General features: G+C 41.9%; 1 protein-coding gene across 1 annotated transcript in view; it reads left to right on the forward strand.

The window, feature by feature from the left end:
* Nucleotides 1-15,910, forward strand: part of NOTCH2 (notch receptor 2) — a 141,603-nt gene that overhangs the window by 70,067 nt on the left and 55,626 nt on the right. Inside the window, exons 8-12 of the mRNA XM_038413057.2 lie at nucleotides 1,300-1,488; nucleotides 2,740-2,853; nucleotides 5,322-5,435; nucleotides 12,073-12,306; nucleotides 13,532-13,642. Of these exons, the coding sequence (XP_038268985.1) occupies nucleotides 1,300-1,488; nucleotides 2,740-2,853; nucleotides 5,322-5,435; nucleotides 12,073-12,306; nucleotides 13,532-13,642 (762 nt within the window). The remainder of the gene's footprint in view (nucleotides 1-1,299; nucleotides 1,489-2,739; nucleotides 2,854-5,321; nucleotides 5,436-12,072; nucleotides 12,307-13,531; nucleotides 13,643-15,910) is intronic.

A 15,910-nucleotide genomic window follows, 5' to 3' on the forward strand; every position in this document is an offset into this window, starting at 1 on the left:
GAGTAAAATGGATTGCTGATTGGCTCACTCACCCAGTGTGGGTTTGTTCTTTCCAAAGTGGACCCCAAAGTTGGGTCTACATGCCAATGAAGTCATCAGCCACTGAGTCTGCACCAGGACATGGAGGGATGGACTAGATAACAGAAGCAGCTTTTCCATTACAGCTCCCAGTGTGCAGAAGAATGACCCTGGCAAAAGCCCACTTGCTCCTGGTGGCTCTTGGTTACTTGGGCTCATCAGTTATGTTGATTCTTGGGTGCTTAGACCACTTAGTGCTGTCTCAAGAACCACTTTTCTCTTTGCTATTGGTACTTTTTTTTTTTATCTCAGATGTCTGATTCTCCATCCAGTTCAGGTCATTGCTGTACCACTTTAGGGTCATTGTACCTGTTTCCTGAGCAAACAGATATAACCTTTCCATTTATATGAGATCTTGTTTTTCCCTGTTTGGTTGTTTTGGACCATCTCTGTGTCAAATCTATTTTGAGAATAATGCCTCGGAGTTTATATGGCAGCTGTTTCAGTCCTTCAAGTGGTAGAGGTTGATGATGTCATGTCTAACAGCAAGGAAGCAGCTAGATTCTCTAATTACATTTCCAGACTTCTTACCATTTGTTTAGAAGTTGCAATTTTGGGGCTTGTCTAACACATTTTCAACCTTGACACTGAGATTTTTGTGTGTGCCCACTGCCCATTGTACCGCTTGAAGCCAATCACTAACCAGCATACCTGATACTGGTGTCTTCTGGAGAGGGCCATTCTTTGAGTGAGTTTTACTCCTCTACCCCACCTTGGACAAGAATGCTGTGTGAAGCTCTTCTAGGAGAGGGCCCTAAAGGCTAGTCTGACTGAGATTGGTATCAAAGGCCTGGCTGTCACCTGGGCTCAGGAACATCCTGAAGGCCTCAGCCCTGAAGTGGGTGGGCAAGTTGAAGAGGTGATTCGGATATGAGGCCTTCAAAGAGGCTTGAGTGCCCTGATCCCCGGTTGGGTGCCTCTGTCAATGCCATCTTCAGCTCCATGGGAGTGAGGAGAGGTGCAGTGGTACAGGCCAGAATGCTCTTCTTGATCTGTTGATAAGGCTGGGAAATTCCTCTTCCTTTCTGAAAGCAGGAGGCCGTTGAATCTTTCCTCAGGTACAGAAAAGGCAGCAGGCACCTCACAGTAGAAAGAAGAGTCCTTTCTGCCCTACGCTCCTTGTCAGGAGGCAATGGCACGAGAAGGGCCTGACTGGAGATGGTGCTGAGACTGTCATGACCGGAAAAGTAGATTCTGATATATAATATATGTCTATTGCAGCAAACAGCAACCCATGTGAGCACGCTGGGAAATGTGTGAATACAGAAGGCTCCTTCCACTGTGAATGTCTGAAGGGGTACACAGGGCCTCGCTGTGAACTGGATATTAATGAATGTCTTTCCGAACCATGTCAGAATGATGCCACTTGCCTGGATAAAATTGGAGGGTTCACATGTCTGTGCATGCCAGGTAAGGGGACACTTTCCAAGCTGGGATGGGGCTTCTAGCAAAGATAGAAAAGCTCAGAAGTGTGAGGAAGAGAAGGATTGTCCACTGTGCCAGAGTGTGATAGGAGTGCCCAAGAGCTGTGCTGAATGAGGTCGCTGGAGATCATTTGCTCTGGGCAGACGGTTGTGAAGGCTTGCTGGTGTGTGAGGGGAGGAGAAAGCAGGGTCGTGTGAAGAAGGAAGAGAAACTAGTCTGTAATTTGTTAGTGAGCAAAGCCTAGCTTGTTAAATTAAATACAAGCACGCAAATTGGTTACTTCTTAACCTTCTTTGTATCTTAACTTTTGGTTTTGGATAATTTCCAGGGCTTTGTCAAGTCTAGGTTTTCAATGTTGCAAGTGATGCAGTTCCCAGTAGATTGGGAAGCTATTCTATAGACTGATAGATCTCACTATTAAAAATATTTTCTGAAATGTTTGAAATCTTTACTCTATAGTGTTTACCACATCAAGTACACCAATGCTCTGTCCAATCTATTAACTTCCCTCTAGTAGTGACCAATGCCCAGTGCTTCAGGGAAAAGGGAAAAAACCAGCATGCCCTTGGCCAATTGTGCAGTGATATGCAAATACAGAGGAACCATTCCTTCATGACTCCACTAGGTAATGAGCTGACACGCTGAAACATAAAGTGAATTTAACCAGTCTTAGTAAGTCTTACTCAGTAAGTCATCTTACTTAGTAATTCTAGTAACAAATGAAGGCGTTCCTCCACCCTTTCCAAAATCCACATACAGTATTTTGACCCTGCCCTCCTGTGGGAGTGAATTTCAGAGTGACTACCTGCTGAGTTAAAGTTTTCTTTTGTTTGTAAATTATCTCCTTTTATTGTCAGTGACTCTACTTATATTCTTACACTGATGATGGGCACCAGTGTATTTGGTCACCTCCCAAATCATTAAAAACATAATTGTGTCTGTCTCTTTTCAGCATGCAGAAGAAAATGGTACATTTTAATTCAGAGTTCTGTTTTTAATGTGATATTGGGAGATCATGCATGCAGCTCTGAAAATGTAATGTTCAAGTTGAAAACTCCACTGTAACACTTGTAATTATGCCTTTAAAATATGGTCTCTTTACATCAAAAATGTCAATACAAACTGGAATCTCTGTTTCAGTTAAATCTAGTTTTGGTTTTCAGTCCTGGAATAAGGTGTAGCCAACACCCCGGAACTTTCTAAAGCCTTTCTGCCATTCCTTGTTATCCTTTTCAGGGTTTAAAGGTGTGCACTGTGAACTGGAGATTAACGAATGCCAGAGTAATCCCTGTGTGAACAATGGAGAATGTCTGGATAAAGTCAATCGCTTCCAGTGTGTCTGCCCACCTGGTAAGTGTTCCTCTCCTTCACCACCTCTGCTTCTGCTTACAAAGGGCACAACAGACTGTTGGAATGGAGCAAATGCAAACCTGCTCAGGATGTGCCTTCCCAGCAGAGTGATCATGCCCAAATTAGAATTCCTTTAAAGGAGAACAGAAATGATTAGCTGTAATACTTGCTAACTAAATTTCATACACAACTACCCTGATGCAGCATTAACACTGTGCATTTAACTGGACAAATGTTAAGACTGAACATGTAGCTTTACACAGTGGCTGCAGCCATGACTTCAATTGTTAAGAATGTCATGGTGAATTACAGACCAAGGTCTGTAGAGATTATATTTTAAATCTATTTTAAGTTGAGCCAGTTTTCATCCTCCACATAATTTTTTTTTTGGCTTCCTCAAGGTTTTAGGTGAGAGCCTTTGCTCAGCAACGCAACTTGGTTAAGTCGCTAGCACAGTACAGGGAGTCAGAATTCTTCTCTGCAGAAAGGGGCTGCTGCTAATCTAAGGGACCAGCACCAGGTTCAAGGTCACTAGGTTAAGGTCCAATGTCTTGTAAGCCAACTGGGGGAGAAGTAAATCTTTTTTTCCTGGGCCTGCCCAGGGAAATCTCCACTTTCCCTCAGTCCCTTCCCCCCAGAAGTAGTCCTTGAGTCCTCTCTTTCCTTCTCCTGGTGCCAGGATGTCTGGCTCCATCACCATAACTGACACAATCCACTACCTTGTTGATAGGCTTTATCAATCACAAAGCGTTGTAAGGCACGGGGACATCTTGTCCTGTGCTGTACAGTGCATCCCATACTGCTGTGTTAGCCTTAGCTGTAATTGTGGCTAAGGGGATGCTTTAGAAATAGATGAATTATTTTTTCATGTGAAGTTCCTCACTTTGACTGCCCGAAGTCTCTTCCATTTGTTGTTTTGTTGATGGCATCTTCAGTTTCCCAAGCATACCACTGTGGAGGGTCCTCCCTTTGCTTTGTTCTTGTTGTCCCATGCCAACCCTATTCTGCCATGTCTGTACTGCAAATGAAGATGTATTGCTTTACTCACAAAAGCTTACACTCAACTAAATTTGTTAGTCTCTAAGGTGCCACAAGTACTCCTTTTCTTTTTGCTTTGCAAGTGACAGTATTACTAAAGTACAGATAGGCAAGCCCATGGTTGCTTTAATCTACCTAGAGTGGATAACAATAGCAGTGAAGATGTGGAGGCATTGCCTGTAGTGTAGGCCAGCAACCTAAGTAGGTACCCAGAGTTTCAGGTGAGCTGCGACTGGGCCAGCTAACTTGTGCCAACATGTCGTCATTGCCATTGTTACCTGTGCCAGTCAGATGAACATTATAAGCATACTTTCACTTGCAGTGTGACATATCTTGAGCATCACGAAGATTGTTCCTGCCCTTTTGACTTGGAGGATAGAAGTTGGCAGGGTGTTTTGTTGGACCAGGAACCAGTGAATCCAGGGAGGGGTGCGGGCTAATGATGAAACACGGTTTGGATCTACCAAACTATATGTGGGCAGTTTTAAAGATTTGCTAAGAATGAATCTTGAGCAATACATCTGCCAAAGTCTGCCTGCTCTTTGATACAATTGACGCTGTGTTTAGAGATTTAATGGGGAGAAAAGTGGTGGTACTTTCTAAAGCTCCACTCAAGTCCAAGCTTGTTCGTTTCAAAGTGAGATGTTTTAGAGATCAAATTTAGGCATTGAAGGATTTGATTTTTGTAGATAAATGTTAATTTCACGGCAAAAATATTTCCATTGATGATGATCAAAATTCACAGATAAGCAGCATTTTCTTATATTTCCTGAAAACTTCTTAGAATTTTATTTAAGAATATTTACTTTGTATATTTTGACATGTGATGTTGACTATGTGTTAATGTTTATAAAGCTTTATCTTTTTGACTCTCAAAATGTCTACTTTCATTGAATAATTATTGTCTGACCCCTCCATAATTTCCTGCAACTTTAAAAATTTAAATCGATAAAAATAGAAAAAATGCTTAAAAACGAACATCAATACTATCTGTTGACATTATTTAAAAAATTGAATTCTTCCAAGCCTAATCATAATGATTGTCCTTCTTACTTTGAGGTAAGTAGCTAACAATATGACATTGAAAGTGTCATTAGGATCCAGAGTTAACAACTCATTACGGTTAATGAGAAGAGTTCACACTTCTCCAGAATCAAATTCAGGCTGTCTGCAGACTCTGGCAGGCAGCCAGTATCCATTTCTTTGTTAACATTCAACATTCTTCTTCTTAACCATAAAATCTAAAGATCTAACAAATGAGAGCTTAAATTATGGAGCCAAAATGGCAGTCACAAGGAGAAAAACTGGCTGGTAGAAAAGCTGCAAATTGGCCAGTTCTTCACGTAGGCCTGTTTGAGGACCAGGAAGGGACAGGGGATGGATTGTACTCTGAATAGCTTAAGGATTCTCACTTTCCTCTTGCCTTTCAGGTTTCACTGGAGCTGTGTGCCAGATCGACATTGATGATTGCTCCAGCACACCTTGTCTAAATGGAGCCAAGTGCATTGATTATCCAAATGGCTACGAATGCCAGTGTGCCACAGGTTAGCCTTATCAGATCTTCTCACATTCAGGGCAGTGGCTAGAGCCCCTTGAATGGAAACTAGAATGTGCAGCCTATGTAGTGAGCAGAGATGGGCAGTGAAGCATTGGGTCTGTGCTGTCTCTGAAGGTCTTTTTTCCAGGAATCTTTGTTGCCTACCTCTCTGCAGCAGAGGGCAGCACTGAGTGTCTCTTAGGGACAGAAGCCCCCTGGTTTGTGGCACCAAAGGATTCACAGTTGCCTGGAAGGAAGTCTAGCTTCACTCTTTCAGTGTCATCACTTTTTCCCTGCAAAGAGTCCCTATTTACTGGTGTTTTTCCATTCAGAGATTCCCCAGCATGGAATGCTTTCTTTGGGACTTCAGGATGGGCCCAAGTGAAAACTGCCTGAGACCAAGAAAGATGGGTAGAACAATGCTAGACTGTGTTGCTTCCTGCTTGTCTGCTTCCAAACTACTTAATATAACTGTGAGGAATGGGCTATGAGCATACATAGTGCCTTAAAAGTTGAACACCCGGGAAATGCAGTACACAGTTAGTGGCCACCTGCCAAAAAGTCTGATTTAAGTGGTTTGCCCAGGGTCACATAGTAACTCCATGGCAGAGCCAAGGATAAAACCGTCTTCTTCTGGGTGACATTCAGCTCATAGGTTGAAATTGCAACCTCAAATGTGACAGTTCCTAACTTAAGTACATGACTTTCTACCCTAAACTTTTTTAACATAGCTTTTTAACGTGCCTGATATAGCTATAAAAATTTCAAGACATCAGTTCAAACAGAAGGTTGCAGGTGCCTTAGAGCTGTCTAAGACCAGCCTTAACTCTTCAGCTCTGAGCAGAAACTGCTGGGTGAGGCTTCATTTAGGACTGGGTCAATTAGACTCTTATTCTGGGCTGATCTTGGCCACTTATTTCCAAAGGTGTTGAACAAGTTGCCTACCCCTGTTCCTCAGTTTCCCACTTCGTAACATCTGATGGTATAAACCCACATCACCAGGGGCTCTTGAGGTTCTAGAAACTGTGGTACAAGGAAAGAGGCCCCTGCAGCTGCTACTGTCTGAGACAGGCACTCTTAGTCTGGATGGATTCATTTTGGCTTATTATCAGTGAATCCATTCAAAGTGTCAAATTCTATTTAAAAAGCAGCTAAGACAACATAAGTTGTTTAGCAGCAATAACGTACTCTGCTCTGTACAGAATCCACAAAGACAGACTTGCCCTGAGACATCCTAAAAGTACCAGAGAACTGAACCCCTAACTTTAGATCGGACTTAAATAAAACATTCCTTCCTTTTTTTGGTCCTTATTTTACGTTGGGCAAGTTCTCTTCCCCAAAGAAGGGAAGAGGCAAAGGGTGCCAGGAATAGTCTAATAATGCTACACAGGGAATGAGTAGACACTAAGCTGTTTGGGACAGGAGCCTTGCCTTCCATTATGTTTTTACAGCACCTAACACGTTAGCTCTACTAGAAACAACAGAATTTACCAAAATGGCATTTGGCTTTATCGGGACAGGTTCTCAACAGTTTTGGAAGGGGAAGCCTATGCAAGAGACAGCAGAACAGTCCTAAAATAGTGGAACAAATTATCAAGGGTTGTGTAAATTTACCATCACATGAAGTCCTTATATCAAGACTAGCTGTTATTCTAAAAGACTTTCTCTAGTTCAACTGCAAGTTATTGAACTTGATGTAGGAATTGCTAGGTGAAATTGCATGGCTTGTTACATAGGAAGTCAGGGCAAATGATCATGAAAAGTCGTTCTGGCCTTAAAATCTATGAATCCAACACAAGCCAATGGCTGACTGGGAAGCATCTCTCTTTATTCTCTAGGAGAAATGGTTCTGCAACATATGATATGAAAAGATATCACACTGCAGACGATGCCATAGTTTTACTCCAGATTTTGTTCAGACATCAGTATCTCAAAAGAAGACCGAATTGGTATAGAACAACTGCTAGAAATGGGAGCTCTAGAGCTCGTGGTTCCTGGTAAAGAAAAAATCAGTTTTCTCTGTTTAATGAGTTTGAAAGAATATGCAGGAGGATGTGTTTTAGATACTATTCCTCTAAAATAAACCTGGCACACACAGACCTCGTCATCCCAGTAACAGAATGATGTATCAGGTTCCTGAGACTAGACTGTATTTCTGCCTCCATAAATCTCTCTTATTCCATCTTTTGACCGTGTTAAGCATTTCTATGAAAATTCTGGAAGTAGCATTTATTTTGTGTGTAATTCCAGGGATTAATCACAGGTTTCAGAGTAGCAGCCGCGTTAGTCTGTATTCGCAAAAAGAAAAGGAGTACTTGTGGCACCTTAGAGACTAACAAATTTATTAGAGCATAAGCTTTCGTGAGCTACAGCTCACTTCATCGGATGCATTTGGTGGAAAAAACAGAGGAGAGATTTATATACACACACACAGAGAACATGAAACAATGGGTTTATCATACACACTGTAAGGAGAGTGATCACTTAAGATAAGCCATCACCAACAGCAGGGGGGGGGAAAGGAGGAAAACCTTTCATGGTGACAAGCAGGTAGGCTAATTCCAGCAGTTAACAAGAATATCAGAGGAACAGTGGGGGGTGGGGTGGGAGGGAGAAATACCATGGGGAAATAGTTTTACTTTGTGTAATGACTCATCCATTCCCAGTCTCTATTCAAGCCTAAGTTAATTGTATCCACTTTGAAAATTAATTCCAATTCAGCAGTCTCTCGTTGGAGTCTGTTTTTGAAGCTTTTTTGTTGAAGAATAGCCACTCTTAGGTCTGTGATCGAGTGACCAGAGAGATTGAAGTGTTCTCCAACTGGTTTTTGAATGTTATAATTCTTGACGTCTGATTTGTGTCCATTCATTCTTTTACGTAGAGACTGTCCAGTTTGGCCAATGTACATGGCAGAGGGGCATTGCTGGCACATGATGGCATATATCACATTGGTAGATGCGCAGGTGAACGAGCCTCTGATAGTGTGGCTGATGTGATTAGGCCCTATGATGGTATCCCCTGAATAGATATGTGGACAGAGTTGGCAACGGGCTTTGTTGCAAGGATAGGTTCCTGGGTTAGTGGTTCTGTTGTGTGGTGTGTGGTTGCTGGTGAGTATTAGCTTCAGACTGGGGGGCTGTCTGTAAGCAAGGACTGGTCTGTCTCCCAAGATCTGTGAGAGTGATGGGTCGTCCTTCAGGATAGGTTGTAGATCCTTGATGATGCGTTGGAGAGGTTTTAGTTGGGGGCTGAAGGTGATGGCTAGTGGCGTTCTGTTGTTTTCTTTGTTGGGCCTGTCCTGTAGTAGGTGACTTCTGGGTACTCTTCTGGCTCTGTCAATCTGTTTCTTCACTTCAGCAGGTGGGTATTGTAGTTGTAGGAATGCATGATAGAGATCTTGTAGGTGTTTGTCTCTGTCTGAGGGGTTGGAGCAAATGCGGTTATATCGTAGCGCTTGGCTGTAGACAATGGATCGAGTGGTATGATCTGGATGAAAGCTAGAGGCATGTAGGTAGGAATAGCGGTCAATCTCTCTGGTCACTCGATCACAGACCTAAGAGTGGCTATACTTCAACAAAAAAGCTTCAAAAACAGACTCCAACGAGAGACTGCTGAATTGGAATTAATTTGCAAACTGGATACAATTAACTTAGGCTTGAATAGAGACTGGGAATGGATGAGTCATTACACAAAGTAAAACTATTTCCCCATGGTATTTCTCCCTCCCACCCCACCCCCCACTGTTCCTCTGATATTCTTGTTAACTGCTGGAATTAGCCTACCTGCTTGTCACCATGAAAGGTTTTCCTCCTTTCCCCCCCTGCTGTTGGTGATGGCTTATCTTAAGTGATCACTCTCCTTACAGTGTGTATGATAAACCCATTGTTTCATGTTCTCTGTGTGTGTGTATATAAATCTCTCCTCTGTTTTTTCCACCAAATGCATCCGATGAAGTGAGCTGTAGCTCACGAAAGCTTATGCTCTAATAAATTTGTTAGTCTCTAAGGTGCCACAAGTACTCCTTTTCTCTTTCCAGGGATTAAGAAACCCTCTTCGAGTCAGAACATTGTGAATGGATATGGTAGCAACTTGTTAACTGTGTGTCTCTACGATGGCTTGCAGTTTTAAAGCAACGTGATTCCTCTTAATAGCTAATTCCACAGGGAATGCAGTAGATACAAGAGGGCAAGTTTCAGAAATATCAGAATGCAATGGCTCTAGGCCAGAGAAGAGGCATTGTTACCACCAGGATTCTCTTTTGAATACTGATTGTGACAGAATAAATGTCACTAGGAAAACAAAAAACCCAAACCTTTTCTGGACTTGGAAGAAGCTGTGGAAAGTCTCTGCCTAACTCAAGATAGGGCATGGTCCAGCTGATTTTCACTAAGTGGGGAGGGGAGCCTTAGTTATTAATCTTTAGCAAAGCCTGCTGGAAGGGGAGAGAGGGGTTTGCAGCCATATATAATACAGGGCTACCTGACTCGAGGGGTGCCAGGAGGAGTGGCAATACGAGAAGGGTGGGCTGCTCAAGGAGTGCCATGAAAAGGCAACACCAGATCAGAGTGCTAACTAGATTGAGGACATGCAGGACCTTGAAAAGCAGGTGCTGATTTTGGGCACGCAGGCTAGGGCCTGTTTCCCTAGAGAGACTTTTGATTTCCCAGAAAAAGAAAAAAGACATGGGGCACACTGAACATGGGCAGTTTTGAGGAAATGAGACTGAAAGCAACTGTGAATGGCCATGCAGTTGAAATACTAGCGTGTCTGTTTAAAGAACTGCTACGTCCCATGGCTTCCTCTTTCCCTCCATTTCTCTGGTGGGGACACTGAGAGCAAGTGTCTTGCATGGCATCATACATTATAGATGGAAAAAAAGATTTTGTACCAGGACTCCTCTATTTTGCTCCCTGTGAAGGATCATCCCCGACTATGTTCTCCGGGGCTTTGTCTGCTGTAATTCCAAATGTCTCAAATTATGGGGCACCGACATTATAATAGTGCATTAACAGGGCCTCAAAAATGTACCTGGCAATTCCTAGACCTAGGACTAAATTGTTCTAAGCCAGGGTGAAAAATGCTTGTCCGGCCCCCTTCAGTTTAAAGGAACGAATCAATGGGGTCTGACACTTTATCGTAATTAAATTTAATAGCTGTAGTATTGTAATAATATTGTCAGTCAATTATTCTAATTAATACATTTAAATATGGAGAACTCTCTACTGCCGCAGAGGCACAGGAGGTGCATGTCTGCAGACAGCAGTGTATCACTTTACAGTTGGCTCATGGTTGGAGTGTTTAAAGGTTCTTGCCAGCCATGAGGACTAAAAGATTTTTGAGCTAAAACTTATCTTTTCTGCAGACCTCCAGGAAAGCTTCAGTGAAAAAAATCAATTTTTTCAAGGCCTGTGCATTAATTTCTTGTATTGACAAGAGTTAAGTCCTCTGGGCTGCTGGATAGTGGAAATATCTAGTATTATTACTCATAGTCTAGTAAGAGAAGGGATTGTCTTCAGTTTGTTTCATATTGATGCCAATAAACAGTTCTGATAGTAATTTGAATATTTTCCTCCATAATTGCTCAGATTTGAATGCATTCTAGGTATCAGTCTCTGTTGCAAAGATTATCGATGCAGCTTTTTCTGTGGCACACTGTGCTTTGTGCACCATACAGGGTCTGTTGGCTTCTCTGCGGTTGGGAGATGGGTTACAGGTTAGGTGCCCAAACAGTTCTGTATATTCTGAATACAATTTTGCTAATTTGTTATGATGAACACTGTCAAGGTTCCTTCCCCACTCTGAACTCTAGGGTACAGATGTGGGAACTTGCATGAAAGACCCCCTAAACTTATTCTTACCAGCTTAGGTTAAACGCTGCCACCACCAAAGTGTTACACAAAGAACAGGGGAAGTGCCCACTTGGAAACATCTCCCCGCCCCCTCCCCCCCAAAATATCCCCCAAGCACTACCACCCCCTTTCCTGGGGAAGGCTTGATAAAAATCCTCACCGATTTGCATAGGTGAACACAGATCCAAACTCTTGGATCTTAAGAACAATGAAAAGCAATCAGGTTCTTAAAAGAAGAATTTTAATTAAAGAAAAAGTAAAAGAATCACCTCTGTAAAATCAGGATGGTAAATACCTTACAGGGTAATCAGATTCAAAACATAGAGAATCCCTCTAGGCAAAACCTTAAGTTACAAGAAGATACAAAAACAGGAATATACATTCCATTCAGCACAACTTATTTTATCAGCCATTTAAACAAAACAGAATCTAACACATCTAACTAGATTGCTTACTGACTTTTTACAGGAGTTCTGACCTTCATTCCTGCTCTGGTCCTGGCAAAAGCATCACACAGACCGAGAGAACCCTTTGTTCCCCCCACTCCCCTCCAGCTTTGAAAGTATCTTGTCTCCTCATTGGTCATTTTGGTCAGGTGCCAGCGAGGTTATCTTAGCTTCTTAACCCTTTACAGGTGAAAGGGTTTTTCCTCTGGCCAGGAGGGATTTAAAGGTGTTTACCCTTCCCTTTATATTTATGACAAACACTGTATTATTGTGTTTGATATTCAGTGCAGAGGACATCATATAATATATCTCTAAGCATCTTAATCACGGCTCTTCATTTTTCTCTTAGGTTTTACTGGCACTTTGTGTGAAGAGAATATCAACAACTGTGACCCTGACCCTTGCCACCATGGTGAATGCCAGGATGGAATTGATTCATACACTTGTGTCTGCAATTCTGGGTACATGGGTGCCATATGCAGTGAGCAGGTAGATGAATGCCAGAGTAACCCCTGCCTCAATGAAGGACGCTGCATTGACTTGGTGAATGGCTATCAGTGCAACTGTCTCCTGGGCACTTCAGGTACATAAAGCATAAGATGGCAGGGCAGATAAAACTCAAGACTTTAAAAAAAGTCACAATCTCATCAGAAATGATCATTTTTTAATTACATGTAGCTAGTCATTTACTTCCCTTTTTATAATCTTAAATTTCTAAAGTGGGTCTTTTGTACTTTAGTTAAATAATTGTTAGCAGGAAGTATCAGTGTAAAATATGAAATTCTAAGAAATTTCACACTTAAAATGCTCATCTGTGCTGCAAAGTGCAAGTTCAGGGCCTCATTAGCATCCTTACAGTGAGAACACAAACATAAAATTGATAAACAAATAGCTCATGCTGTGTTTGCAACCAGCACCATCTAATGGATTGAACATCTATGAGTCAAGGATGCTACGAGGCTTTGACCCATCCTTTTTAATCTAAGTATTAATAAGGGCATTCTGTTTGGGGAAAATTGCTATAGGGAAAAAAATAAAATATTGAGAATTAAAGGGCCCTTATCCTGCAAACACTTAGGCAGTAATATAATGTCACTCTCACAAATGATCCTATTGAAGTCAACGGGACTACATTGCTAAAATTCTTTTCTTTTTTTTAATTACAAACTTCAGTGGCATGAAGTCTGCCACTTTGAAACAACTTTTATTTCAGTGTTAAGAGTTTAGCCTTTCATACATTAACAAACTGGAATGTACACCATAACACATCCAAGATATTGCAGCATCAGACTTGATGCTGTTGAAAGCTTTACTTGCACATTTAGTTATAGCTACACTTTTCTCTCCACTGTTCTTGCGACAGTTTTTGCTGTAACAATACAAGTAGTGTTTGTTGTAATCTGTATGCTTAACTTGGGCAGTATTCTCTCTTAAAACTAATTCACTTCTTCCTCATCCTCAGAACTGAGGCAGTCCCTCTCAGACTGTACACAGGGAAAACAGCAAAAATATTTTTCTTGTGTCCAAAATGGCTGATTCTTATGCTGGAAGGCTGCTGATTAGATACAAGGAAACAAATTCTCCTGTTGTTCATTGACTCTATTCACTTTAATGGAGTTTCACACACTAATAGATGAGGACTCAGAGCACCATGTGCTGATATCTAATCATATGCATCCCCTTGTCATGCCTAAGCAGTTTGAATACTGCAATTTGAATTTGGCTGTTTTCAGGAAACTTATAGCATTGTTGTTTGTATGTTAGAGTTGGTCTGGTTTTCACTTGAATTTCATCACATTTATTTGCAGGAGTGAACTGTGAGAATAACTTGGATGACTGTGCAAGTAACCCCTGCATTTATGGAGTCTGTATCGATGGCATTAATCGCTACGATTGTGTCTGCAAGCCTGGAGTTACAGGTAAAATGTACTTTCATTTAACTGATATTTGTCCTCAGTTTTGCCTTGAAGATAATCATCTCTCCCCTGGGAGGATGGTTTCTTCCTTCTAAGGCAGGGGTTCCCAAACTTGGTTCGTGGTTGATCAGGGTAAGCCACTGGCGGGCCGCGAGACGCTTTGTTTACCTGAAAACGGTAGCTGAAGTGGTGGCCTGGCCTGCACTGCTTTCCGCAGCTCCCATTGGCCAGGAACAGCAAACCACAGCCGCTGAGAGCTGCAAGTGGCCATACTGTAGATGCTCAGGTAGACAAAGCATCTCGTGACCCGCCAGGGGCTTACCCTGAACAAGCCGGGAACCAAGTTTGAGAACACCTGTTCTAAGAGAAGTTCTTTGTTCATTGATAGCAAGTGGCCTATTCAATGTCTCAAGAAATAATTCATATTCTTAATCGGTCTCAGTATCTCTAAATTTCAGTGCACATTCTGCCCATTGGCTAAAGAAATGTCCTAGCTTGGTGCCATGAATTGTAATTCTTAGGGTTATTTAGTCCAATTCACATGACTCAGCTTTATAAGAAATAATGATCCGACATCCCAATGGGTTTACTTACAGTTTCTTTATTGGAACAAGAAAGTTGTACATCATAGCAAGGGGTCTCTGTTTGAACAGAACTTGGAAAATTGGGCCAACTTGTATACAAATTAAATGTTTCCCTTTCCTTCTGCAAATATGAAACGTTCTGTTAGTTTTATAATGTGCACATGTGCACAGCTACTATCCAGCTAGTATTGGTACAAAAGTCCTCATCAGCCAGCCTACTTGGATGGAGTTTATTTCATGGTTTAAATTGTTTTGTTTGTATTAAAATCATTTGTATCCTGTAAATGTGCTAATTGAAAGAAACATTTTTGGCCCGTTGTGTTAGTGATCTGAACTAAATGTCACAGCAGACCAGCCCCAATGCTCCCAATGTCTTATGCAATGTTGTAGCTGGGTTAGTCCCGTGATATTAGAGGGGCAAGGTGGGTGAGGTAATATCTTTTACTGGACCAGCTTCTGTTGGTGAGAGACAAGCTTTTGAGCTTACACAGAGCTCTTCTTCAGGTCCTATGGCCTTTGTCTAAAAGGTCAATATATACTTTGCCTGCTGTGAGCCAGACTGCATAATGAATTCATAAAATTAATGCACATGAGGGAACATGCTGAATGTCCTGTTATAACAATCCCTTCAGTTAATATGTCACTATTTTTACTAAAAGAAAAGGAGTACTTGTGGCACCTTAGAGACTAACAAATTTATTAGAGCATAAGCTTTCATGAGCTACAGCTCACTTCATCGGATGCATTTTACTGTAGCTCACGAAAGCTTATGCTCTAATAAATTTGTTAGTCTCTAAGGTGCCACAAGTACTCCTTTTCTTTTTGCGAATACAGACTAACACGGCTGCTACTCTGAAACTATTTTTACTGAAAGATTCCAATCAGAACTAATCCAAAATCTCTTCTCAGAAATAGCCCCAAAAAGATATTACTAATTTTATGCATTTCCATTGGCAAATCTTTTTTTTTTTTGTAACTTCTACCTGAAGGAAGGAAATTCACTTAAAAAAAATATGGAGGCATAACTAAGTCCAAATGGAATGAGGTATCATAGAATCATAGAATATCAGGGTTGGAAGGGACCTCCGGAGGTCATTTAGTCCAACCCCCTGCTCAAAGCAGGGCCAATCCCCAACTAAATCATCCCAGCCAGGGCTTTGTCAAGCCTGACCTTAAAAACTTCTAAGGAAGAAGATTCCACCACCTCCCTAGGTAACCCATTCCAGTGCTTCACCACCCTCCTAGTGAAAAAGTTTTTCCTAATATCCAACCTAAACCTCTCCCACTGCAACTTGAGACCATTACTCCTCATTCTGTCATCCGCTACCACTGAGAACAGTCGAGATCCATCCTCTTTGGAACCCCCTTTCAGGTAGTTGAAAGCAGCTATCCAATCTGCCCTCGTTCTTCTCTTCTCCAGACTAAACAATCCCAGTTCCCTCAGCCTCTCGTTATAAGTCATGTGTTCCAGTCCCCTAATCATTTTTGTTGCCCTTCGCTGGACGCTTTCCAATTTTTTCACATCCTTCTTGTAGTGTGGGGCCCAAAACTGGACGCAGTACTCCAGATGAGGCCTCACCAATGTCGAATAGAGGGGAACGATCACATCCCTCGATCTGCTGGCAATGCCCCTCCTTATACAGCCTAAAATGCCATTTACCGCCTTGGCAAGAAGGGCACACTGTTG

Source organism: Dermochelys coriacea, chromosome 8 (assembly GCF_009764565.3).
Source record: "Dermochelys coriacea isolate rDerCor1 chromosome 8, rDerCor1.pri.v4, whole genome shotgun sequence".
NCBI lineage: Eukaryota > Metazoa > Chordata > Testudines > Dermochelyidae > Dermochelys > Dermochelys coriacea.